The sequence below is a fragment of the Microcaecilia unicolor genome, chromosome 2, assembly GCF_901765095.1.
Source record: "Microcaecilia unicolor chromosome 2, aMicUni1.1, whole genome shotgun sequence".
NCBI classification, from domain to species: domain Eukaryota; kingdom Metazoa; phylum Chordata; class Amphibia; order Gymnophiona; family Siphonopidae; genus Microcaecilia; species Microcaecilia unicolor.
This window is the reverse complement of record NC_044032.1, coordinates 537,065,898-537,092,573: the sequence shown is the minus strand read 5'-3', so window position 1 is coordinate 537,092,573 and position 26,676 is coordinate 537,065,898. Positions and strand designations below refer to the sequence as shown.

General features: G+C 42.3%; 1 protein-coding gene across 1 annotated transcript in view; it reads left to right on the top strand.

Moving 5' to 3' along the window:
• LOC115461472 (toll-like receptor 1) overlaps positions 1–25,181 on the top strand; it is a 50,919-nt gene extending 25,738 nt beyond the window's left edge. The window contains 3 exon segments of the mRNA XM_030191295.1: positions 22,579–24,520; positions 24,523–24,600; positions 24,603–25,181. Of these exon segments, the coding sequence (XP_030047155.1) occupies positions 22,672–24,520; positions 24,523–24,600; positions 24,603–25,075 (2,400 nt within the window). The 5' untranslated portion in view covers positions 22,579–22,671 and the 3' untranslated portion in view covers positions 25,076–25,181.
• The last annotated feature ends 1,495 nt before the right edge of the window (positions 25,182–26,676 follow it).

The following is a 26,676-nucleotide window of genomic DNA, read 5'->3' as shown; positions in this document are numbered from 1 at the left end:
AGGGTCCCTGTCGGGACCTTAGCCAATTTTTTGAAGACGATGAAGTACTACATAATGAGAGTATAACGGGTATAACCAATTGAAGATTGGATGGTGTCATAAGTCCCATATAAAGTGAACTCAGTGTCCAAAGTTAAGTGTACCTTTCAGTTTTGATACACTAGATCTTTGGTAGTCTCTACAGATGAAAATTAAAGTTTGCATTTTTTGGGGGGGGGGGAGCTATGAAACTATTTTGGGAGGTTTTTGATCTATGATTATGTTTTGACCAAGTACAATGCTTAGTGACTACGTTCAACCTTGAACCTCAAAATCATTGACAACAGTCTTTATGTGGTCTTTTCCTCCCTTTTTTGATATGATTTTGTATACTCCTGTATTTTTCCACTAACACACCAGTGCATATTTTGGCTAAGTTTCACAGCCAACTCAGGCCACCGAAATAGCAGGCATATCTTTGGCCAGTTTAAACTTAACTGGCCGGTGCTGAATATCAGCTTGGCCAGTTAAGTTTAAACAAGCCAAAATTAAACCAATGCCAGTCACCGGAAACGGCTCGGCGTTGAATAGCCGGGCTCAGTGCCTACCTCTGAAGGTAGCCCGGCTAACTCCTGCGTTCTGAATATCAGGTCCACAATTTAATAATTAGCTACTAATTGGTATTAATAACCAATTATTGGCTATAAATGCTGTTAATTGGCCCTAATTAGTAGTTACACGCATAAATGCCCTTAGTTGGGATTCTGTAAATTGCATGCGCAAATTTCGCAAGGGGGCATGAGCGTGGACCTGAGAGGAGCATGGGCAGGTCAGGGGCATGCCTTGCATTTATGCGAACATCACATGCCTAGCTGCCTACATTTAGGTGCACTCATTTATACCAGCACATGCAAGTTCCTATATAGAATTTGCACTTAGCATACATTATCCGAGCACCTGACTTTTTAGGCGATCTATAGAGAATTATCCCCTGTATGTAACAGCTGCCGTTGTGTTGTGATTTGTGTTTAATAATATTAATAATAAAAATTCTTCGTCATAGAAATAAAAAAATACAAATCTTTGGATTTTTTTCCTGTCATTTCAAATGAATGTACTCTATAAATTTACAAGTAAAACTCTGGCAAAATTTCACACTTCAAGTCTCAACTCAAAGCTGAAGAAACATATGTTCCAACAACTTCCATATACAGGATAATGAATCGTTATATCAATAAAAATGATAATAAGGAGGGAAAAGATCTCAAATGTCCCAACAGTGGCAGCAAGCAAAATATTGCCTATCATGATTTTAAATATTAATCTTGCAGGAAAAAGTAGCCGCTGATGGTTCTGTGAGTGTGTGTGGCTGTCAGGACTTACTGTTTTGCTCAGACTACAGCTGCTTTTTGCTGCCTCCCATGAAGCTTCTGCCCTAGGCGACCGCTTAGTCATGTCCAATAATTGGGATGGCCCTGTCAGTATCTGTGTCTTTTTCATCACCTTGCAATCTCTGCCTCGCTCATAGAATCTGATGACAAATAAACATCATGTGGTCCATTTGGTCTATTCGGTTTCCTTCCTCTTGCACTGCCATGCACCTGTTCCCTCTCTGTTTGATTCTTTACTTCCTTTCAATTACATTTCCTCTGTGCTTATTATTGTTAGTATCAGCATTTGTATAGCACATACCCAGAGCTGGTGTAAGGGGATTAGATGCCCTACCAGAACTTGAAAACTGGTGTTTCACAATTAGCTTTCAGGCCCCTAGGCACCCACTTAGATTTTGATAATTAAAAAGTCATCATGATCATCCCTCCCCCATCCGTCCTAGAATAGCCATGTAAAAACGCAGAACTGGACTTAAGACTTTTAAATGTTAAACTTTGTTTTTCTACATGAGTAATGAGGGCAATTTCAAAACGGGGATGTTTGTGTAGAAGGCCTTAGTATTTTTCTATTGTATCACAGCAGCTTCATGCTTGTTTCTTATTTTAGCACATTAAGTTTTTACTTTCTTTTACTCAGTATCCCGGCTCCATAGGATTGGGATCAACATAAATCCATATACATGAGTTCATTTACATTTATGACTTTCATAGCTACGTCATCCTTTTACCGTTTATTTTGGCACCTTTTGTAACCACTTATTCATGCTGAACTGACGACTTGCTATGCCAGCAGAAGCGTACTCTTTCATTTAAGGTATGTTTTTATTCTATCAAACCACACAATAACGGTTTGTTACACTTTGTGTGAGTTTTCTCATGCTTGTCACGGTAGCACCATTAATTTGGTTATTTGTTTATTTCATATCTACGTTTACTCTACTGTTACTCTCCGTGAGATCACATTTTATTGTCATGTGACTCTTCCTTGTCAAGTCAATGTGCACCATTTTGGGTTTTATTTTATGCCGTGAGAGTAGGCATGGCACTTGAAGCTTTCACTCCTGTTTTTGCTTTTTCAGTCTTGCACATAGACTTTTTAGTTTCTTCACCATCTTAAATAGTACCTCATTCAGATGTACTAATACCGAGTGAAGTACCACCTTTTCTTTTTAGGTTTAACGCATAGGTTCATGACCATGGAGATGATACACAGCCATAAGATTTCGGATGACACTGATTCTTTCTTTTCTTTTTTTTTCATTTTTAATCTCCATACATCTCCTTTTACATCAATACTTTTCTTTTTTTCTGATCATGTTTACACCTGGCTCTACCTCTTTTCACTTCCTTTTACTCAGTATTATTGTTGCACAGGATAGGGATTAATATTATCCATATGCATGAAATCCAGGGGCGTCGCTGCAGTGGGGCCATGGGGGCCCGAGCCCCTGTAGATTTGGCCCTCGACCCCCCCTACCGTCGACCCCCCCCGCCTGCTCGCCTGCCCGATCGCTCGCCATTGCCTACCTGGGCTGGCGGGGACCCCATCCCCCGCTAGCCGAAGTCTTCTTCATTCCTTTCAGGTTTCTGAGTCTGACGTCCTGCACGTACAATGTGCAGGATGTCAGACTCAGAAACCTGAAAGGAAGAGTCTGATGTCCTGCATGTACAACGTGCAGAACGTCAGACTCAGAAACCTGAAAGGAAAGAAGAAGACTTCGGCTGGCGGGGGATGGGGTCCCCGCCAGCCCAGGTAGGCGAGGGCGAGCGAGCGGGGGGGTCGAGAGGGGCGGCGGGGGGGGGGGTGTCGGCGATGCTGATGGTGATGATGGCGGCGGGGGGGGGTGGGTGGGCGATGATGGTGGTGGTGGCGGCGCCGCGGGGGGGAGGGCTAAAATGTGCCCCCCCACCTCGGCTCTGGCCCTCCCTACTGCTGAAGGTCAGATAAGCCCCCGATTGAACTCATTTACATATTATGACGTCTATAGCCATGTCATTCTCTTTACCGTTCATTCTGGTGCATTTTTTGTATTCACTCACCTATGCTGACCCGACAGCTTTTCTATGCCTGTAGAAGTGCACTTTTTCAGTTAACATATACTTTCATCATTTTTTCATGTAACATCACATGGTGTATAACATCGGTGTTGTCACACTTTGCATTAGTTTTTATTCTGGACGTGGTAGCGTAACAAATTTGTTACTCCACTTTTTCCATACTGTTACACTCCAAAAGACTACATTGCTTTCTTTTCTTTGATATAGCTCAGCCGACGTGCACTGTTCCATCTTGTGATTTTACACCGGGAGAGAGGGCACGGCACTTTATGTTCTATAGCCTGTTCTCGTAGTTTTGAGTCTTGATCCAGTACTTTCGTAAAGCTTCTTTAATCTCCCTATTATTTTCAGCAGCACCTCTATTAGTTGAACAAACACTGGGTGTAGTATCACCTTTTTATGTTTATATGTTTTTATGCATAGATTGATGATACACAGCCATTAGACTGAGGCTGATTTTTTATTGCCCACAAAAATATGGTATCACTTTTTTCCATCAGATGGGTTCCATTCCACATGTTATAGAGATATTTGAGGTTACATTAGCCATATATATTTGAAAAGGCCCTTTAGTATATCAGTATCTGTATTGTGTATTTTCTCTTTAGTGACATCATCTCTTCAAGAGTTCAATTGTTCCACATATCTTATGATTTTGTGAATTTGATTGATTTAAACTATTACGGTATATGTTTTACATGATCATTTTTTTGTATCTGTGTTTTATATTTCTTCTCCTATGTGTTGTGCCTACTTTTAGTTTTTTACATTTTTTGTTGTTGTCTCTCTCTCTCTCTCTATATATATATATTTATTATGCTGTGTTTTTGTATTTATATTTTTATGTTGTAGACCCCTGAAGAAGGCTTTTCAGCTAAAACATTGCCCATGTTGGGTCTTTTCTTTGGGTCAGTTTACCTTTGGCAAATAAACTTTTGGATGCTCTTACTCAGTTGTTTGTCTCGGTGATTTGGTGCATTCCCACTTCCACCCTTGCTGTTTGTTCTTGATTCTTTTTGTGGAAGGAGTGTGGACTCCCTCTCCTTTCATCCCTATACACCACCATTAAGGTAGAATTAGAGGAATGCCATTGCTTATCCCTGGGGTTGGCAGCATGGAATTTTGCTACTTTTGGGGATTCTGCCACGTACTTGTGACCTCTTGGAAACAGGATAGAGGGCCCGAGGGACCTTTTATCTGACCCAATTTGACAGTTATTTTCTTATGCATTCTTATGGCCAGGGAGGATGGGCAATTTTTAAACAGCCAATTTACCTTAGTAAATGCCTTTTTGAAATTACCCTCTTTACTCATATAGAAAAACAAAGTTTAACATATAAATGTCTTAATTCCAGTTCTGCATTTTTATGGGATTATTCTGGGATGGATGGGGGGGGGGGGGGAGGATGATCATGATGTATTTTTAATTATGAAAATCTAAGAGGGTGCCAAAGAGCCTGAAAGCTAATTGAGGAGAAGCTTTCATTTAGGCCCGTGACGCTCGTCCCCCCTCCGCTGATATCACTTCCTGTTTCTGTATGGGCAGAACAAGTCAGAGAGAAAGCATGTATGTACAATGCTGCTGCTGTCGGGAACCAACAGAAGATCACCTTTAAGGTAGACCGATTCGGGAAGAAAGATGATGGATCGCACCAAGGACAGGGGTTTTTAAGGAGACAGGAGATGCTGCAAGGTGATTCATTTTTTAAATCGCAATTAATAATGAATACATTAATCGCAGAGCTAACTGTGATTAACTTGCAGCCCTAAACCAGCATTTTTCAAAGTACTACATCAAAGTACTAAGTAAAAGTAAATTCACACTTTAATATTAAAGTAAATGTACAATGAAGAACACATTAAAAATTATACTTACATAAAAATAAAAAGGAAATTGCCTATTATAATACTTTTTGAGTAAAAATACCAAGACTACAACGAATGCAACTGTTAATGTTTGTATTCCAGCAACTTTATTGCTCTAAAATTCATTCCACTTTATTTTTAGTAAAACTAAATTTTGAAAATGACTGTCATGGGGGCAATTCCTCCAAATGGGTTAGTTTTGCACATACAATGGCAGGAATGAACCTCATTCCTCAGTACTTGTAAGTCATTATTAAATCTGCCCAACTAAAAAGGTGTTCAACAGCTGCACTGGCTGGAAGTAGAGAGTTCAGTCTGATAGAAAGTGCCTTCAAATCAGGCCAGGCTGCAATACTACTGATGTCTTATGACTGGGTCTGCATTTATTAATCCAGGGAATGTTTGGCTGAAACACTTGACTTCCTTATAGCAAAGAATGCTTTATTGTCCATCCAGTGTGAAACTTGAGTTTCATTCTGTAATTGCATCAGAGCAGTGTTTCTCAACCCTGTCCTTGGGGCACACCCAGCCAGACTGATATTCAGGATCTCCATAGTGATATGCATGATACAGATTTGCATATAATTAAGGCAATGAATGCAAATCTGTCTCATGCATATTTATTGAGGGTATCTTGAAAACCTGACTGGCTGGTTATGTCCCAAGGACTGAGTTGAGAAGCCCTATTTCAGTGTCATCAAATAGATCAGAGGAGCATTGTTGGATTGCATTTATGAGGGCAGTCACAAGAGGTTTATAAATTATTGATGTTTTCTTGTTAATGAGAGTCTCATGAAGCCTGGTAATGGTTGGCAGCAAATAAGCCATGTTTCATTAGAGAAACATCATTGATGATTGATTATTATTTATTTAAAACATTTTATACTGCTTGGCAACCAGTGATCACAGCAGTTTAAAGTCTAAATATATAATTTAAAATATAACATGGAAGGGAACTCCATGACAGATTAAAAAAAATACCTAGTCATGCATACAATAATATATAGTAAAGGAAAAGATAAAAAATAAACCACAGATACCATGCTATTCCCCTGAAATATCAGGAAGACTGAATGTCTGGGTAAAGAAATATGTCTTCAGTCTTTTTCTAAATTTAGATAAAGATTCTAGTTTGCAGATATCAGAGGGCAGGTGCTAACTAAAAAAATGCACTTTTGCTGGTGGATACCCATTATTCCTGGGTAGTGGCAGGAATAACCAACCTGTGCTAATGATCTCAATGCAGTGGTGTAGCAAGAGGGGGCGGGAGGGGCGGTCCGCCCCGGGTGTCAGCTCGGGGGGGAGGGGTGCTCCCTGCCAGCTCCCCTCCCCCCGGGTGCAGCACGATGACACCCCCCCGACCCAGTGCCTACCCTCCTCAGCTCCCTCCAACCAGTTGAGCACCCTACCTTTAAAGAAATTTCAGAAGCCGTGGAGAGGCGAGGCACAGCGCTCGCGCCTGCAAGTAAAAGAAGCGTGGATTGTCATCGGGCCTTCCCTCACGCTGTCTGTCCCGCCCTCCGCTGATGCAACTTCCTATTTCCGCAAGGGCGGGACAGACAGCGTGAGGGAAGGCCCGATGATGATCCTCGCTTCTTTTACTTGCAGGCGCGAGGCGCTGTGCCTCGCCTCTCCACGGCTTCCGAAATTTCTTTAAAGGTAGGGTGCTCAGCTGGTTGGAGGGAGCTGAGGAGGGTAGGCACTGGGTCGGGGGGGGGGGGGTGTTGATGCGCTGAGGGGGGGTGTCATTGTGCTGCACCCGGGGGGGGGGGTGCAACGGCGAACCGGCCAGGGTGGCAGCCCTCCTTGCTACGTCACTGTCTCAATGTTCTACCTGGAACATAATGGATAGTTAGTGATCCTAGATCAGGAGGTGTATTAGTGAAAAGTGCTCTATGTCAATACCAGAATATTATATTTAATAATCAACCAAGAAAGTCACTTTACCTGCAGTCAGTCTGGGAATTTCCAATTTAGTGCAAACGGCATTGAATCAGTCTTCACTATGCTATGATAGGGATTAGGGATGAGAGAAGAGAGCTGATACTGGAAGATGCAGGGAATGGCACTGAGAAAAGAAAGCTGATGCTGAGTACATAAATATTGCCATACTGGGACAGGCCTAAGGCCCATCAAGCCCAGCATCCTGTTTCCAACAGTGGGCAATCCAGGTCATGAGTACCTGACAAGATCCCAAAACAGTACAATACATTTTATGCCGCTTATCTGAGAAATAAGTAGTGGATTTTCCCCAAGTCATTTTAATAATGGCTTATGGACTTTTCTTTTAGGAAGCTATCCAAACCTTTTTTATACTTCACTAAGCTAGCTGCATTTACTACATTCTTTGGCAACGAATTGCAGAGTTTAATTACACGTTGTGTGAAGAAATATTTTCTCCAATTCATTTTAAATTTACTACTTTGTAGCTTTGTTGCATGCCCCTTAGTCCTAGTATTTTTGGAAAGAGTAAACAAGCTATTCACATCTACCCATTCCATTCCACCCATTATTTTATAGACCTCTATCATATCTCCCTTCAGTTGTCTCTTCTCCAAGCTGAAGAGCCCTTGCTGCTTTAGCCTTTCCTCTTAGGGAAGTCATCCCATCCTCTTTATCATTTTCGTCACCCTTCTCTGTACCTTTTCTAATTCCACTATATCATTTTTGAGATTCGGTAACCAGAATTGCACACAATATTTGAGATGCGGTCGCACCATGGAGCGATACTAAGGTATTTTAACATCCTCATTTTTGCTTTCCATTCCTTTCCTAATAATACCTAACATTCTATTTGCTTACTTAGCTGCAGCCGCACACTGAGCAGAGGCTTCAATGTATCATCAACAGTGACACCTAGATCCCTTTCCTGGTCGGTGGCTCCTAATGTGGAACCTTCCATCACATAGCTATAGTTTGGGTTCCTCTTTCCCACATGCATCACTCTGCACTTGCTCACATTAAATGTCATCAGCCATTTGGATGCCCAGTCTCCCAGTCTCGTAAGGTCCTCTTGTAACTTTTCACAATCCTCTTGCGATGAGAAAATTATTGTTGTGTGCCTCATTGAATGGAAATCTGAAAAGGAAGTCGACAGGCCTACACACACAGGGGTGGCCTAAGGCAAGATGCCATCCTCCTCCCTGGGCTGAGATGCCACTTTCTCCCCGGGATGAGATGCTTCTCCCCTTCCTTCCTCTACCCCGTTTGCGGCATTTACCTTGTTGTTTTGTCATGCTCCAAAATCCAGCGGTGGCAGCGATTCCCATACACTGCCCTGCTGCCAGCGCTCGCCTCTTCCCTTTACTGCAGCCACCTCTATGATGTCACTTCCTGTTTTGTCAGAGGCGGCCGCAGTAAAGGGAAGAGGCAGGTGCCAGTGGCAGGGCAGTGTATGGGAATTGCTGCTGCTGCCGGCTTTTGGAACATGATGAAAGAACAAGGTAAACACCACAAATGGGGTGGAGGAAGGAAGGGGGAGATACACATGTGCTGTGGACAGTTCGAAAACTATGCACGCTATTCAAAGCTGGGCTTGACAAATTTGTTAGTGCAATTTTAATATTACTTGTATGTGCAAGAATCATTATGTAACTAAGTGACAGTACTAAAAAGTAGTTAAAATATGACTTTGTTACAAGTACAAGTATTTAGGAGTAATTCTATTATTTAATGCCAAGATGTAGGTGTCACAATGGGGCATGCTTAGTTTCAATTCTATAATTACTACATGGGGTTCTTAAGGCATTATAGGATACTAACACAAAGCTGCATTGGTGCACCAAAATTTTGGGGCACTCACTTACGACATATCAATGGCTGGCATAAATTGGCATGCCTAAGAACACCATGCAAGTCATACAGCTGCTAGTAATTTATAAGTTGTGAACATTGCTTGGTGACATGCCCATGGCCTGCCTGTACTCTGTCCATCTGTGTGTCCCTCTCACAATTACAGGCTAAGCAAGTTGTGCATGTAGGTTATAGAATAGCACCTAGCCAATTATTGGCGCCTCTGATGTAAAAAAGTGCCATTATTCTCAGGGCCACCGAGAGACTGAGCCAGGCCCGGGGCAGGGCCGCTGCTGCCCTCCTTAAATTATCATCCGCTTCCGCCCCCCCTCCAGTCGCTGTTGCTGACGCCCCCCATCACTGCCACTTCTGCCCCCCCCCCCGATCGCTGCTGCTGCTGCCCCCCCCCCTCCCGTTCACTGCCGCTACTGAAATACCTTGGCTGATGGGGATCCCAGGCCCAGTCAGCAGAAGACGTCTTCTTCCAGCACTGACTGCCTGCCCTTGCGACTGCTTTTCCTCTCAGGGTATGCTCGGTTTGAAAACCGAGCATGCGCACCTGAGAGGAAAAGCAGTGGCTCATTAATGGGCAGAAGAGCAGTGCTGGAGGAAGCTCTGGGTCTTCCCCAGCCTCCAAGGGGTGCCCAGCGCTGGAGTTTTCTCTCGTCTGCTCCTGTCGGGATGCGATCACTCAGGTCCCGTCAGGTGCAGGAGAGAGAGAGAGACCCCGGCACCGGGCCCCCCTTGGAGGCCTGGGCCTGGGGAATTTTGCCCCCCTGCCCCCCCTCTCAGCGGGCCTGATTATTCTCTAACATACGTGTGCACTTGGTGCCTAACATTATGCGCCAAGTTATAGAACCAGGGGATTAATGTAGTAAATTGATGGCATGCAAATTAATGGGGCATTAAAAAATGTATGCAGACAGAAAAACCTGTACATACCGCCGTGGTAACATGCTGCAGCTTTCTGCATTGGTCAGAATACTTCCTTTCTTTCTACTTGCCTGTCAGTAAATGAGCCAATACTGAATGGGGATTGGCTCAAATTTTTGAGAAAGTTGAAACAAACAAACAAACAAACAAAAAATCCTTAAAAAGAGGGTAGAAGGGAGTCTTTTGTGTGTGTGTGTGTGTGTTTCAGCTTTCTCAAAACATGAGGCGATCCCTGCATCCTTAGAGTATTAGGGCACCTTTGACCCAGGCATCCAGCACAGAGAGGCCATTGAATACAGAGGTATACACCCAGTCCCATAGAAATGTACCATGGCATCCCTTCTTCTGCAGCCATCTTGGAAAATGGCAGTGCCTGACCCCTAACACATATTGTTAAGGGTCAGTCTGACAAATAAGGCAGCACTCTATTATTTGGCAGGCTGAGGCCTGCAATACATTTTGACATGCCGCTAAGGATCAGGTGCCACCATTTTCCAAGATGGTGGCACTGGAGGCAAGAGCAAATGGGCATTGTTCCTGCCTCACAACTTAAAGGTGGATTTGGGGGCTTTGAGGCTACTTGAGTTACTAAAGAATTCTTTTTTGGGGGGCGGGGTTTTCAGGATCTCCTGGGCGGCTTTTTGGGTCATCTGAAGTGCACTAAAATTGTGCCAAAATTGTGCATTTTTTTTTCAAATATTGGGAGTAATGAATCACTCTTCCAGTTTGTATGCTGACTGTCCTACCGTTTAGTGTACTAGATTTACTGCAGATTCTTCCGTGCTACAAACGTTACTACATGTTAGCTTGAGAAAATCCTGAGAAAACCACCGTGCCAAAGGATGGCACAGCTTATTACACCAGACTCCCAATGTGTACAGATTTTAGCTCCTAAATGAACTTGTCATACTTTTGCCTCAGTGGTGCTGGGTGATGACAGTACACATATAAGATGCCCTCAATAATTAAACTGATGGAGGTTCTTTCTTTTTAAATCCTGTTTTAGGCACTTTTTATTTTAAAACCCATTTTTTTCTGCATGCACATTTCACATTAAAAAAAAGAACTGCCACCAACTGAGACCAAACGGATATGTCGTGGAAGGCTACTACTACTACTACTACTATTTAGCATTTCTATAGCGCTACAAGGCATACGCAGCACTGCACAAACATAGAAGAAAGACAGTCCCTGCTCAAAGAGCTTACAATCTAATAGACAAAAAATAAATAAAGTAAGCAAATCAAATCAATTAATGTGAACGGGAAGGAAGAGAGGAGGGTAGGTGGAGGCGAGTGGTTACAAGTGGTTACGAGTCAAAAGCAATGTTAAAGAGGTGGGCTTTCAGTCTAGATTTAAAGGTGGCCAAGGATGGGGCAAGACATAGGGGCTCAGGAAGTTTATTCCAGGCGTAGGGTGCAGCGAGACAGAAGGCGCGAAGTCTGGAGTTGGCAGTAGTGGAGAAGGGAACAGATAAGAAGGATTTATCCATGGAGCGGAGTGCACGGGAAGGGGTGTAGGGAAGGACGAGTATGGAGAGATACTGGGGAGCAGCAGAGTGAATACATTTATAGGTTAGTAGAAGAAGTTTGAACAGGATGTGAAAACGGATAGGGAGCCAGTGAAGGGTCTTGAGGAGAGGGGTAGTATGAGTAAAGCGACCCTGGCGGAAGATGAGACGGGCAGCAGAGTTTTGAACCGACTGGAGAGGGGAGAGGTGACTAAGTGGGAGGCCAGCAAGAAGCAGATTGCAGTAGTCTAAACGAGAGGTGACAAGGGTGTGGATGAGGGTTTTGGTAGAGTGCTCGGAAAGAAAGGGGCGGATTTTACGGATGTTGTAAAGAAAGAAACGACAGGTCTTGGCGATCTGCTGGATATGAGCAGAGAAGGAGAGAGAAGAGTCAAAGATGACCCCAAGGTTTCGAGCTGAGGAGACAGGGAGAATGAGAGAGCCATCAACAGAAATAGAAAACGGGGGGAGCGGGGAGGTGGGTTTGGGGGGGGAAATGAGAAGCTCGGTTTTGGTCATATTTAATTTCAGGTGGCGTTGAGACATCCAGGCAGCAATGTCAGACAAGCACGCTGAAACTTTGGTTTGGATGCAAGGTGAGATATCAGGGGTAGAAAGGTAGATTTGGGAGTCATCAGCATAGAGATGGTAGGAAAAGCCATGGGATGAGATTAATGAACCAAGGGAAGAAGTGTAGATAGAAAAGAGGAGGGGACCAAGAACAGAACCCTGAGGTATGCCGACAGGCAGAGGGATAGAAGTAGAAGAGGATCCACCAGAGTGAACACTAAAGGTGCGGAGGGAGAGGTAGGAAGAGAACCAGGAAAGGAAAGAGCCCTGGAATCCAAGTGAGGACAGGGTATCGAGAAGTATGCTGTGATCGACAGTGTCAAAAGCAGCGGAAAGATCAAGAAGAATGAGGATGGAATATTGACCTCTGGATTTAGCCAGTAATAGGTCATTGGAGACTTTAGTAAGCGCAGTTTCGGTTGAGTGGAGAGGGCGAAAACCAGATTGTAATGGGTCAAGAATAGCATGTGAGGAGAGAAAATCAAGGCAGCGGCGGTGAACAGCACGCTCAAGTAATTTGGAGAGAAAAGGAAGGAGGGAGATGGGTCGGTAATTAGAGGGACAAGTAGGGTCAAGTGAAGGCTTCTTAAGGAGAGGTGTGACCACAGCATGTTTAAAGGCAGCAGGGACAGTCGCAGTGGAAAGTGAGAGGTTGAGAATGTGACAGATAAAAGGAATAAGAGTAGGAGAGATGGCATTAAGAAGGTGGGTGGGAATGGGATCAGAGGAACAGGTGGTATATTTTGAGGAAGAAAGGAGAAGTGTAGTTTCCTCAATAGTAACTTCAGGAAAGGAGGAAAGGGAATGAGGGGAAGGAGAGAGAGGGGAACGGACTAGTGGAGGGAGAGCTGGTGAGGTAGAGAAAGCAAGGTTTATCTTTTGAACCTTGTTGTGAAAGAATTCAGCAAGGGTCTGAGGAGATAATGAAGGGGGAGTTGGGGGAGGGGGCACCTTGAGGAGAGAGTTCAATGTGGTGAAGAGAAGTCGAGGATTAGAGCCAAGAGAGTTGGTCAGTTGGATATAATAATCCTGTTTGGCACGTAAAAGAGCAGATTGGAAGGAGGTCAGCATGAACTTAAAGTGTAAGAAATCAGCAAGGGCCCGAGATTTCCGCCAGAGGCGTTCGGCGGAGCGGGTACAGGAACGTAGGTAGCGGATATTAGAAGTCAGCCAAGGTTGGGGTTTTGTACGCCTTACAGGGCGGGTCATCAAAGGTGCAAGAGTGTCTAAGGCAGAGGATAGAGTATTGTTGTAAGAAGAAACAGCCTCGTTGACAGACGTGGATGGTGCCACAGTAGAGAGGAGGTTTGAAACATGGGAGAATAGAGATGAAGGGTCAATATCGTGAAGATTCCTAGATAAATTAGATAGGATAGGACGGGACTGGGAGGGAGGAGATTTAAGTGTGAAAGTTATAAGATGGTGATCAGAGGAGGGATGATCAGAGGCAAGGAAATTAGAAGGTGAACAGTTGGAGGAGAAGATGAGATCAAGACAGTGACCATTTTGATGAGTGGGGGAGATGGAGCATAGTTGGAGATTAAAGGACGACGTTAAAGCGAGTAACTTGGAAATATAAGAGTTGGAAGGATCATTAGCAGGAATATTAAAGTCACCAAGGATGAGAGAGGGGGAGGAAGGATCATGGAAGAAGGCAAGCCAGGTGTCAAAGTCACTGAGAAAGGATGAAAGGGACTTATCAGGGGGACGATAAATGACCGCTATTCGAAGAGGCAGAGAAGAGAAAAGGCGGATAGAGTGGACTTCAAAGGAGGAAAAACAGTGAGATTGAGGTGGAAGAAGGGGTTGAAATCTGGAGGAGGGAGAGAGAAGTAGTCCAACACCGCCCCCACGGCCAACAGGGCGAGGAGTATGTGAAAATAGATAACCGCCATGGCACAGGGCTGCGATTGAAGCAGAGTCATCAGGGCAGAGCCAGGTTTCTGTTATGGCGAGCAGAAGGAGGTGACGCGAGATAAAGAGGTCCTGGATATAGGGGAGTTTGTTACAGATAGAGCGGGCATTCCATAGGGCGCAAGAGAAGGGCAGAGAAGAGGAGGGGAGTAAAGGAATAGAGATGAGGTTAGAGAGGTCACGGTGAGATCTGTAGAGTTTGGATAATAGTTGGTGAGGAGGGCCAGGATTGGGATTGATGTCACCAGCTGAGAGTAAGAGAAGGAGTAAAAGAGAGCGGAGGAGAGTAGGAGAGGTGTGGCCACGAAGGCGTCGAAGGCGAGAGGTATTTAGGTGGAATGGGGAAGGCAAAATGGAGGGAAGAAAGAGACGGAGATTAAAAGCCAAGAGGGTGGAAGAGGGTAGGAGAGAAGGTGAGGTGATGAAGTCAATGGATGGGAAGTGAGTTCCTGTAGCGGAGAGAGGTAGGGGGTGAGGGAAAAGATTAGGAAGGGACAGAGCTAGGAAGAGAATGTGAATAGGGGCCATAAATGATTAAGGTACTTTAGGAACTGGAAAAAGATTAGATACAAAGAGAAAAATGCCCCGCGCGCCGTTAGGCACCTAGAGCGGAGGCCCTGAGTGGATCGGGGTGGACCTGGGTGTCACCCCGGAGAAGGCTGTAAGGATATGCAGATGAGCTGCAAGTCCTCCACAGCACCTGAAAGGCAGCCGGTGGTAGAGGTGGGCACCTCTCAGCTGAGGAAAGGCTTACCAGGGGTTAGGCCGAAGCCAGCATTTCTCCCCCTGAGGGTCGCGATCCTAGCCAAAAAGCACCTGGAAACTCTGTGCACTTGGAGAGAAGGCCCTGGGAAGATCGGGGTGGAACTGGAGTCACCCCGGATACAGCTGTGAGGAAATGCAGAAGGGCTGCAAGTCCTCCACAGCACCTGGTGGGAGCGCTGGGCACCTAGAGCGGAGGCCCTGAGTGGATCGGGGTGGACCTGGGTGTCACCCTGGAGAAGGCTGTAAGGATATGCAGATGAGCTGCAAGTCCTCCACAGCAGTGTGTTACTTTTAAATCTTTCTCTCGTCACTTCCTGCAGACAGTAAGGGGCCAATTCAATAACAAATCATTGACAAAATCTGAAGTTTCTAAGAAGACATTCTCATTAAATCTTGACCAAACTTTGGCACAATCTGTAGCCCCCCCTGGATGTAAATAATACTTTCTTAGATGGAATTGTATTATTCAGTTGTTTCCAGTATACACTAAATTGATACAGAAAATGGTCTGACCATGGGACCTCAGTCCACTGGCCCTCTGCATCTTCATCTGCTGTAAAATCAGATCACGCAATTAAATCTAATTGATGCCCCTTTATATGGTACGTACTTCCATAAAGTCCTTATATATAAAAGCCGTGCCCCTACCTCTTTTCTTTTCTCTACAAGTAACTTTAATTTTGTAACCTAATGGACAAACTTCTTTGATTTTTCAGTGATACAATTAGTAAACAAAATGGCATCATCTAAGCTGGAATATAATATGGTGTATGTTGTAGACCCGGTGGCAGCTTGGTAATCAATAAAACAAATGCAGCATAATAAGTGGATGTGGGACAGATGTTTTCCCTTTTACATGGTGTGAGACCCCGGGAAGGGTTATTGGGGAATAACCCACTGACCTGTGGGGTACCACAAGGATCGATACTGTCACCTATTCTGTTCAGTATCTTCCTCAAACCACTAGCTGAGCTGATTCGGTCAATAGACACTCAGTTCTGCATCTATGCGGATGATGTGCAGCTACTCATACCCATTGAACCTGGCTTACCTACAGCCTTGAATAAACTGATTACCTGTCTAACATCAATTCAAGAATGGGCTAAACACAATAAACTTTGCCTGAACCCAAGTAAAACCAAGCTTCTCAGGGTCCCTATCACAAGTGGATACATACCTGACATCAAAATCCCTTTTGGGAAGTATGAACTCCCCCTCAAATCACAGGTCAGGAACCTTGGAATACAGTTAGATTCAACACTTACACTGATTCCCCAAATCCAAGCAACCTTCAAGAGCTGCTTCTACTGTTTGTGACAACTATGCTGCCTCTCTCCTTACATCGAGAAGGTAAATCTTATCCCAGTTGTACATGCAACGATAACATCAAAACTGGATTACTGCAATGCACTATACAATGGTCTGACTACAAAGGGCCTGCACCAGCTCCAGTTGATACAGAAAGCAGCAGCAAGACTCATAGAAAGTTGCAAGTGATGTGACCATATCACACCATTTTTTCAAAAACTTCATTGGCTACCAGTACAATACAGGACTAAATTTAAAACTCTATGTCTGATCTTCAAGGCCCTGAAAGGAAATGGCCCTGAGTACCTGAAAAATAGGATGATCCTCCACATACTGCTAAGGACACTAAGGTCCTCCCAAGGACTTTCACTAACCACACCCTCTCCAAAAGACATTACACGATGTGATACTTGCAAGCAAGCCTTCTCCGGAGTAGCCCCCACACTCTAGAATGCACTGCCTGAAAGTGCGCTTAACACAAGACTATCTCTACGTCAGGAAGCAGGTGAAAGCTTGGCTCTTCAACCAGGCCTTTACTGGAAGAAGTAACTAACTCGTTAGTTTCACTCACACACACAAGGAGTGATTCAGGCTGCATATACTGCAGCAGGACATGTTTATCCACTCATACCCTAGCTGAGATAATATTTAACCATTTCTCTGACCTCATGGGCAACTTTCTTTAAATCAATCACCTTACTTTCTAACTCGTCCTACTTTCTTACCCTTCTATATGTCACATTTTTGCTTTACCCTTCACTATCAATTATAATGTTCTATTACATATTGTGTTGACATTGTTAGTATACCATGCCATACTTTGTATTGTTTTTGAATAATTTCACTGCTGTAATTGTCTGTTGCTCATGTTTGATCTATTCTTACTGTACACCGCCTTGAGTGAATTCCTTCAAAAAGGCGGTAAATAAATCCTAATAAATAAAAATAAATAATAATAACGCGGCCAGACAAGGTGTATAATTGTGAAAGTTAATGTTTTATTCACCTGAGCCCTGGGACCTGTTATCTCACAGGCCAGGAACCTCAGATGCAACAGTTTCTCTGGCTTAATAACAGTCTTGAGTAGGCACCTGGCTAGCAGGCCAAGTATTTAAATGTCTGTATCATATCTCCAGAATTTTCTTCCGTGAACACAGAGCAGCAGTTTTTGTTTAGCACATTTGCTTTTTTCTCATCATTATCCAGATAGTGGTTCACAGCATTTTTCAGTTTCATAATTCCAGTTTTAGTCTTCCTCCTTTCACTAATGTACTTGAAAAAAATTATTGCCCCTCTTTACATTTCTAGCTATTTACTTTTCCGTTTGCACTTATGCCATACATCTCTCTCTCTTGGCTTCTTTCAGTTTCATTCGGTATTCCTCTCCGTGTTCCTGTTCTTGAGTTTTTCTATGTTTCATAAACGCCAACTCTTTAGCCTTTATTTTCTCAGCCACTTGCTTGGAGAACCATATTGGTTTCCTTTTTCTCTTGCTTTTATTTACTCTCATTACATAAAGGTCAGTAGCCATATTTGTAGTTCCTTTCAGCCTAGACCAGTGCCTTTCCACTTCTTGTATGTCCTCCCGGCCCATCAGCTCTTTTTTCAGGTATTCCCCCATTTTACAAAAGTCAGCCTGTTTGAAATCCAGGAGTTTTGAGTGGCTGTCCTCCACTTTAGCTGTTCTATCAAACCAGACTGTTTCACTCAGACATTAGACACACTTCCCCCCATTTGTGAGCACCAGATTCAGTGTCACTTCTTCCCTTGTGGGTTCTGTCACCATTTGTCTGAGCAGAGCACTTTGAAAGGCATCAACGATCTCTCTACTTCTTTCCAATTCTGCAGATGGAACTTTCCAATACGCATCCGGCAAGTTGAATGTGGTCTCCAGGAACCCTCAGTCTGGGGCAGAATGACCATTTGGGCAACTGGGCAGTTGAATGTAGTCTCCAGGAACCTCAGCATCACCCTCAGTCTGAGGCAGAATGACCATTCAGGCAACTGGGCAGTGCCCAATGGTCCAGAATAGTAGGGGGTCACCACCTCTGCCCCATGTGACAGCAGCAGCAGTGGCAATGAAAAGAAAAAAAGCACTTCTCTATGTGCGACCCTGCCAGCGATGCTGGTTCTGCCTGATGACATCACTTCCTGTTTCAGAGGAATGGAACTGGAAGAGCAGCCAGGGAGTGCATAGAGAGCATGGCTCAGGGCGTGTTTCTTTTCATTGCTGTTCCCGATCCCAGGTAGGATCAGCAGCTGAGGTAGGTAGATGGAAAGCAGAAGAAGATGACAGGGGCTAGGGGAGTATATAGGGAAGAAGAAAGAAGAGATGCTGGATGTAAGGGAATGAGAAAAATTAGGGATTCTGGATTGGAGGGGGGTAGAGAGGGGAGATGCTGGATGGAAAGAGAAAGAAAGAAAGAGGAGAGATTCTGGATTGAAGGAGTGGTATGCTGGATAAAAGGGGGGAGGAGATTCTGGATGGATAGTAGTGTTATAAGAAATGATTTATCTTGGTGGAAAGAGCTCTAGAGCACTCGCTACTGTTTATAATTTAAGAGCAGGTGCTGTATTTATAAGTTTTAGGATATTAATTTCTCCACCAATCACCAAAGGTGATAATTGCAATAAATTAAATAAATTAAGTATATATAAAAGATACCATATACTCAGAACACAAAGAGACCGTATTTTTAGCTTCAAAAAGGTTGATTTAATATACAATTGCACACGAAAGGTAGGTTTTTAAAAGGATCTTAGAACAGAGAATTTGTGCATAAAATAGAACAAAGTAGCAGGTAGGTTAACTTACAAGTCCTTGTTACAAGCATGCTGTGGTCCAGCTGATTGATGAGCACATGTTCAGGAGCAAGGCATCAGGAGACCCCAAAGAGAGCAGCAGGTCCCAAGAGGAGGCAGGTTCCAAGAGAGCGAGCTGGGCTGTTTCCAGGCCTTTTATAATGTTAGCAGAGAAGCATGGTGTGTGCATGTCCTGGATATTTTGCAGGGCATTATGGTTAATGTAGTCTGTTCACATGACCACATTATAAGTCCTTCTTTCTGCAGATGTCTGAAAGCTGATGGGAGGGGCAGGTATACCTTTGACAAGCAAATGTCCTGTTTATGCTTTTCCTCTGAGTTCTTTGTCTTCAATGGCTTCTCCAGACTTTCTGTCTCTTGGGTCTTTGGTTTTCAGAGATGTCCTGATGAGCGTCCAGGTGATCAAGCTTTTGTTCAGTCTTTTTAGGTGGGAGGGCAGAGAGAGTTTTATTTCTCTTTGAAGCACAGTACCCTTTTGGTCTCTTAAATGTCTTTGTAATTAACTAGTCCTACTACCAGAAATTCCCAAGGAAAAGGGGAAAGAAGGTACATCTTTTAAAAGCTGTCTTTTTATATTGATAAAATAATTCTGACAATTGGCTTATACCATAACAGTAGCAGAATAGAGTGGGCCAGAGGGACTATGGCTCCATCAATATTTTGCTCAGCATAGTATCAGCAATTGGAGAGCTTGGGGGCAGGGCTGGAGATAGGTTGGTTTGGCTGGCATTAGTGAAAGAGATGGAAAGCTGTAGAGGGAAATTAGATAGTAAAAATGAATAAAATCTGGTCAGAGAGCCAGAAAAATAATTGGAAGAAAACTGAAAGAAAAGGATCAGTATGGGAGATGAATGCATTGGAGGAAGTGAATAAGACAGGAGGTAAAAGGAAAATGACAAACAGACAGGAAACCCTTTTGAGAGAGTTAAGAGAAGACAGAGGAAAGCAAAAACCAGAGACTGAGACCAATGCTATTAGAAAAATTAAATGCCCAGACAACAAAGGTAGAAAAAATAATTTTATTTTTTTTTATTTAGGATGAAGTAATGTGGTAAACATATTAGTCCACTCTAAAAGATAATAAATAAAAATAAAACAACAAATGGAAAATAAGATGATACAATTTATTGGACCGACAATATATTTTGACTAGCTTTTAGGGACCAAAACCTCCTTCCTCAGGTCAAGGTGGTATACCTTAACAGCCGTATACTACCCTTATCTGAGGAAAGAAGTTTTGGCCTCTGAAGGCTAATCAAAATGTTTTAAGTTAGACCAATATAATGTATCACCTTATTTTACATTTTTAAAAATTGCTAATTAGTAATATAATATTGGAATATATCAGTTTTTGAATTTTACATCTGTTGTCTCTATATTTTGCACAGTACAGGGGGACATGTATCACTGTTTCTCTGGTTTTGCATTGTATGTAGAGTCTGGCTTCTTGGGGGTTCAGTTTAATTTTTGTCTACATATTTCTGTTTTTGGTTTGTAGTTATTTATTCTATACTTGGTGAGGGTCTACCTGTCTTCTCTGTTTGTGAAAGAGACCGGGTATTCTGTTAGCATTGAATGTCTATATAGGATTGATCTGTACTAATCAAGCTTAGTTAGTTTCCAATAGGTTTATTGATGTTCTACTGCCCACTGCAGTTTGTGGTGCTGTCTTTTCCTAGGTAGGTCTTTGTTGTGTGACTTGTGGAAGTTAGTGCTATTACAGTATGGTAGATTTGCTCTATACGTAGGTCCTGATGACATTCGTAGGGTTTTGCATTACTTAAAAATATGCCTGATGCAACCACACATATATGCCAAAATGCCACCTTTTAGCTGGGGGGGGAGGGGGGGGAGTGGGGCCATGACCCATTGCCCGGGAGCCCAGATCACTATCAGTCCTCCCTTGCCCTCCGTCATCAAACTGCTGGGAACACCTATGGTATACTACTCATTCTCAGAGGCAGGAGTGGAGGGCTAGGGTTGATGATAAAGAGAAGTCCTTTCTGTGCAGCTCGACCTCTCAACAAGGGCGCCACATTGTGGCTCAGGGGTAGAGTTGCCATCAAGTGGGATAAAGCGCAGTTCAAAATGATTTTTCTTTTTGCCCAAACAACTCATGACTCTGTAAACATGATTCATTTCCCCTCCTAGTCATCACTTCTCCAAGCTGAAGAACCCTACGCTATCAAGACTTTCCCCTAAGGAAGCCATTCCATTCCATTCCTTCATGTTCCCCATTTCTAAGTACCAGGTCTAGTAATGGCCTTTTGCTTTTGGTTTCTGTTATTAAAAAGTCTTTTATCCATCCAGATAGGTTCCTAGTTCCCAATAAATCCCAGCTCCTCTTCTTTACACCCACTCTTCAGCCTCTCTTAAAATTCAGTGAAATATATATTTTTTTTAACTTGAAATATGATTTAGAGAAAGATGAAGAAATATAGCATTCATTACATTGCTTTCTCAGCTCTTAGGGGGTCTTTTACTAAGGCACGCTCACATTTTTAGCGCAGGCTAAACATTAGAGACACCAGTGCATTCCTATGGGCATCTCTAACATTTAGCGTGTGCCCAATTTTAGCGCACGCTAAAAACGTGAGCGTGCCTTAGTAAAAGACCCCCTTAGTGATTCATTAGATGTTAGCTGGGGCCATTTACAAGGTGATTTTGGCAAACCCAGTGTGGGTGGTAAGAGAACATTAAGTAAGGGAACTGTGTGAAAGAAACCCATAATATAAACACATTCACACAGAATTTTCATCACAGCAGATCATGGAGGAATCACAAGTTACTACTGTAGGCATTTAGCAGACTGGATACAGACTATTACTAGCTTTTCTTCAGTGCCTAAAGAATTGTTAATCGATGGAACAATAAATGATATTAACAGTTCCAGTGATTATTAGTTGCGTGGAAGAAAATAATAATTGAAGCATGTGATTTTTTTTATATCCCTCTAATTTTTGGTTTATTGTTCAGTGTCATTTTTCCCTGTTTTGATTCCTACAATAGTCTATTGATAGGGTTGCCTAAAAGTTATCTCAAAGTTTTACAAACTGCACAGAATGCTACAACCAGGGTTTTGACTGGAACTTCACGGTATGTTCATATTAACTCTATCTTAAAATCCTTTCATTGGTTGCCAGTTGAACAAAGAATAACATTAAAAGTTTTGTGCTTAGTTTTTAAGGCATTGAATAATGTCATTTCTCCCATAATTGTTGCTAATTTGAGGATTTATCAACCAGCTAGAGCTTTACGCTCAGCTGATAATATGTTGCTGCAAGTTCCTTCTTTTCATACAATTTGTCTGTAAGTTTATAGAATATTTATGTTTAAAGTGATAGGTCCTAAGCTGTGGAACAATTTACCCTTATATATTCATAAAATGACAGTCTTGAATTCATTTAAGAAAGAACTTAAAACAATCTTCTTGTGACAGTCATATGGTATGATGAAATGATGCCCAGTTTAGAGGATGATTTTGATTGCAGAAGGTTCTTGTTTATTTTTACTGACTTGTTATAAATTATTTTAATTTATTTTGTTTGTGATTGTGTTTATTGTGCATGTTAATTATATATATATTTTTTACTGTAACCCGCCAAGCCTTTTAGATTGAGCGGGATATAAATCTGGAAAATAAATAAATGTATGTATTTGTTTTTCTAGGTCAGAATTGGAAGGAACTGACATTAACCAAGAGATACTGGAAAACAACCACTGACCTCTTCACAGAGTCTGTATCTATTGTATGCAGAGATAATGGGAGGTCCTGTTATATATATCTTCATTTTGTGCTATGCTCTCAGCTTTGCACTTTGTAGCAATAACCAGCTGTTTGCAGCAAATGAACTTACAGCAAACTACTCGCACAAAAATCTGCTCAATGTACCAAAATCTCTTCCCTCACTGACAACTGTGTTGGATTTATCTTACAATGAGATATCTGTTCTGCTGACATCTGACTTTAGTCCTTTATCCAAACTAAAAGTTTTAAACATCTCTCACAATAACATCAGTGAGCTTGACACAGAAGTTCTTAAATTCAATAAGGATTTAGAATATTTGGATTTATCCAGAAATCACTTATGGAATATTGCTGGCACTTTTCCTGAAGGTCTTGGACATTTGGATCTCTCATTCAATTCTTTCAGAAATTTGTCTATGTGCAAAGAATTTGGCAATATGTTGCAGCTGCAGTTTTTGGGTCTGAGTGCTGAAGAGATAACGAAATTTGCTTTGAAGGAAATGGGGACTTTGCAGCTACACACTGTTGTCCTGACTGTAGAGAATCTTTCGTCGTATGAACCAGGCAGTCTGCAAATGTTAAATACAGAAAAGCTCCACATTGTTTTACCAATGAGACATAGAGAACATTATTATACGATTATGTATACAGACCCCCGTGTAGTTATGTATGATGCATTCAAAACGTCAAAAACATTAGGTCTATCAAATATTTTATTTTTACTAAATGATCCAATGTTTTGGAGATCCTTCTCAGGTGTTGTTGACAAGCATTCGATCGTGAGCACTCTAATTCTCGACAATGTGTTGTTGAGTTGGAATGACCTTGTTGCTGTAATTCAGGCTGTTTGGCATTCCTCAGTTGAGTATTTTATTGTGTCTGAACTCTTCCTCTGGTCTTTTATTCAAAAAGCCCAATTTGATTACTCAAATACATTAATGAAAGCGTTTACAGTAAACATGTTCATATAGAGATTTTTGAGTTTGACCCAAAATGATGTGTATTCTTTATTTTCTGAAATGATGATACCCAGAATGACAATTAATGATGCAAACATTGTGTTTATGCTTTGCCCTTCCAAAAACAGCAGCTTTACCTATTTAGATTTTTCAAGTAATGAGCTAACAGATGACATTTTTCAAGGATGTGGCACCTTGTTATCACTGGAAACCTTTGTGTTACAGCAGAATAAACTAGACAAACTTTCTAAAGTAGGTGCCATGACTGCTCAGATGAAGTCTTTGAGAAATTTGGATGTTAGTCAGAATCCTATACAGTATGAAGATGGAGATGGCTGCTACTGGTCTGAAAGTATTGTCACACTGAACCTATCCTCTGCTGAAGTGGATGAGTCTGTTTTTAAATGTTTACCTGTGAATGTTGAAACTCTTGATCTGCACAATAACCAGATATTAACCCTCCCTGCCGGAATAACCAAATTAAACGTTTTAAAAGAACTCAACCTTGCATCTAATAGGCTAACTAATCTTCCTGACTGTAGTTATTTTCCTAGCCTTGCAGTTCTGGGTGTAGAAATGAACACAATTCAGTCCCCATCTTCTGATTTCCTCCAAAAGTGTAAGAATGTTAGGGCAATTAATGCAGGAAACAATCCATTTCAGTGCGATTGTGATATTAGAGACTTCATTAGTCAGGAAAAACAGTCAGCTGGTGATATAACTGGTTGGCCAGAATCTTACAGATGTCAATATCCGGAAAGTGTTAAGGGAACCCAGCTCAAGGATTTCCATTTGACTGAGATATCGTGTAACACTAGTATCTTGCTTGTTGTAATTTTCATTATAATTGTAGCAGTTGTAATCAGTGTTTTTGGTTTATGTAAATTTTTGGATTTACCATGGTATTTGAAATGATGTGGCAATGGACAAAAACAAAAAATAGGATTAATGCGACAAACAGAAATCCTCCAGCACTGCATAAGAACTGGTCTATCATGCTTTCATCTCCTATAGCCAGCATGATGCATCTTGGGTAAAAAATGATCTAATACCCAACTTAGAAAAAGGAGATGGGTCTATACAGATCTGTCAGCATGAGAGGAACTTTGTTCCAGGAAGAAGCATCATTGAAAATATCATTAACTGCATTGAGAAAAGCTACAAATCCATCTTTGTTTTGTCTCCCAATTTCATCCAGAGTGAGTGGTGCCATTATGAACTTTACTTTGCCCATCACAGACTATTCACTGAAAACTCTGATAGCTTGATCCTCATTTTACTAGAACCCATCCCACAGTACCTCATTCCTTCTAAATATTATAAGCTGAAAGCTCTTATGGCAAAGAGAACGTACTTAGAGTGGCCAAAGGAGAAGAGTAAACATGGACTCTTCTGGGCTAACCTGCGGGCTGCAATAAATATCAACCTCTTTCCGCCTGAGGAAATATGCATTATCTGAACTGTTAGAAAACACAGCGGTGTATATTTATGGGACTGTGTTCTGTGATGAGGGTGTCTGGACCCTTCAGCTTCTTTCTGAATAAAGAAAACCCTTCTTCCTGCAAGCAGAATTTTATAAATCAAACATCAGTTTCTAGGATTAGTTGGTTAACTTCTTTTTGACTTCTAGGCTTCCTGTTAATTGGAATCTGATCCAGCTTTCTAGCAAACATGATTTCCAGAGATGATCTAAAGCTGAGATGCCATGGCTGGTCAATAATGGCTGGCTAGGCAATTCCACCCCCACCCCCCTCGTTCCCATCTACTGCTGTACAGAAGGATGACATGGAAGTGACAGGTCTAAACAAGGGGCACGGACTAGCATTCCTTCTGAAGTCTGGAACACATGTGCTTTTGTGTTAACTGTACGTTATTGTGTGTTCAGTGATGTCTGACTTTACTTCCTTCCTTTGGTCTGCAAGCCCTGCCTCTCGTCAGAACAATAGGCACTGAGCTCAGAAGTTTAAAATGTCTCTTGTCTGACGTAATACTCTTGCTCTGTCATTAAGCTGGTTCCTCTGTTTCCATTCTTCTTGATGCATTAAGTGGTAATAGGATAGGATGGTAATCCTAATCAGTATGTGCTCGAGATTCTGTAATGCAAAACTTCTGTGTGCCTTACTACTGTGAAACCAAGACCTAGCAAGATACTAAGATCTATGTATATATTATTTTTTCTAATATTACATAAACATCAATAATATTTCATGAACTAGTAAGGTTTGCCAACCTTAGGTCATTAATCTGTAAGACTTGGCACTTGATGAGGAAAGATTTAATTGAAAATCAATCTTGGAGCTATAATAGGTGACATAACCTGTAAGAGCATGATCTATCTGCAAAATAAATTTAAAAAAATAATAATTGTGACTAGTAATAAGCAGAATATACTGAAGAACCTGATTTTATCATAAGTGGGTAAACATTTGCAGCCAGCTGTGGGGCTATATCCTTCACAACAGAGTTTAGAATAACTGGACATATTGGTTTATCTACTGTTATTTGCTATGCTACAATGTTATTCATGTATGTTTATGATCACAAGGTTTTCCTATGTAAATGACCATTTTGTGAAAGGCAGATGTCACACAGAAGCGGCGACTTCAGGAAATACAAAATCAATATATTTTATTGCTTAGAATTCTACTGTATAAATTAATAAAATAACATAATACAACCTATACATAGACAAGCAAAAAAAGCCTGTTTCTCCAAAAATGAAATGGGCCCTAGGAAGGCTATCATCTAAGCGATTTCTCGTCTCTCCCCTCCGACCAGTGATTCTCCCCTTCCCTCCCCTCCAATCCATGTCCAGCGATTCTCCTCTGCCCTCCCCTCCAATCCATCCATGTCCAGTGACTCGCCCCAACCCCCACCTGCCCCCCTTTTAAGCACCCGAGTTCCAGTCCAACCCCAGCCCTCACCTGCCCATCCTCTTCTCCCACAACAGCCCTCCTTTCCTTCCTGCTACCCTTCCTTTAAAAGTTTTATTTTACCTGAAGTCGCAGCAGTGCCAGTGAAAGCGGCAGGCTCAGCTCGGCTCGCGTCCAGCATTCCCTT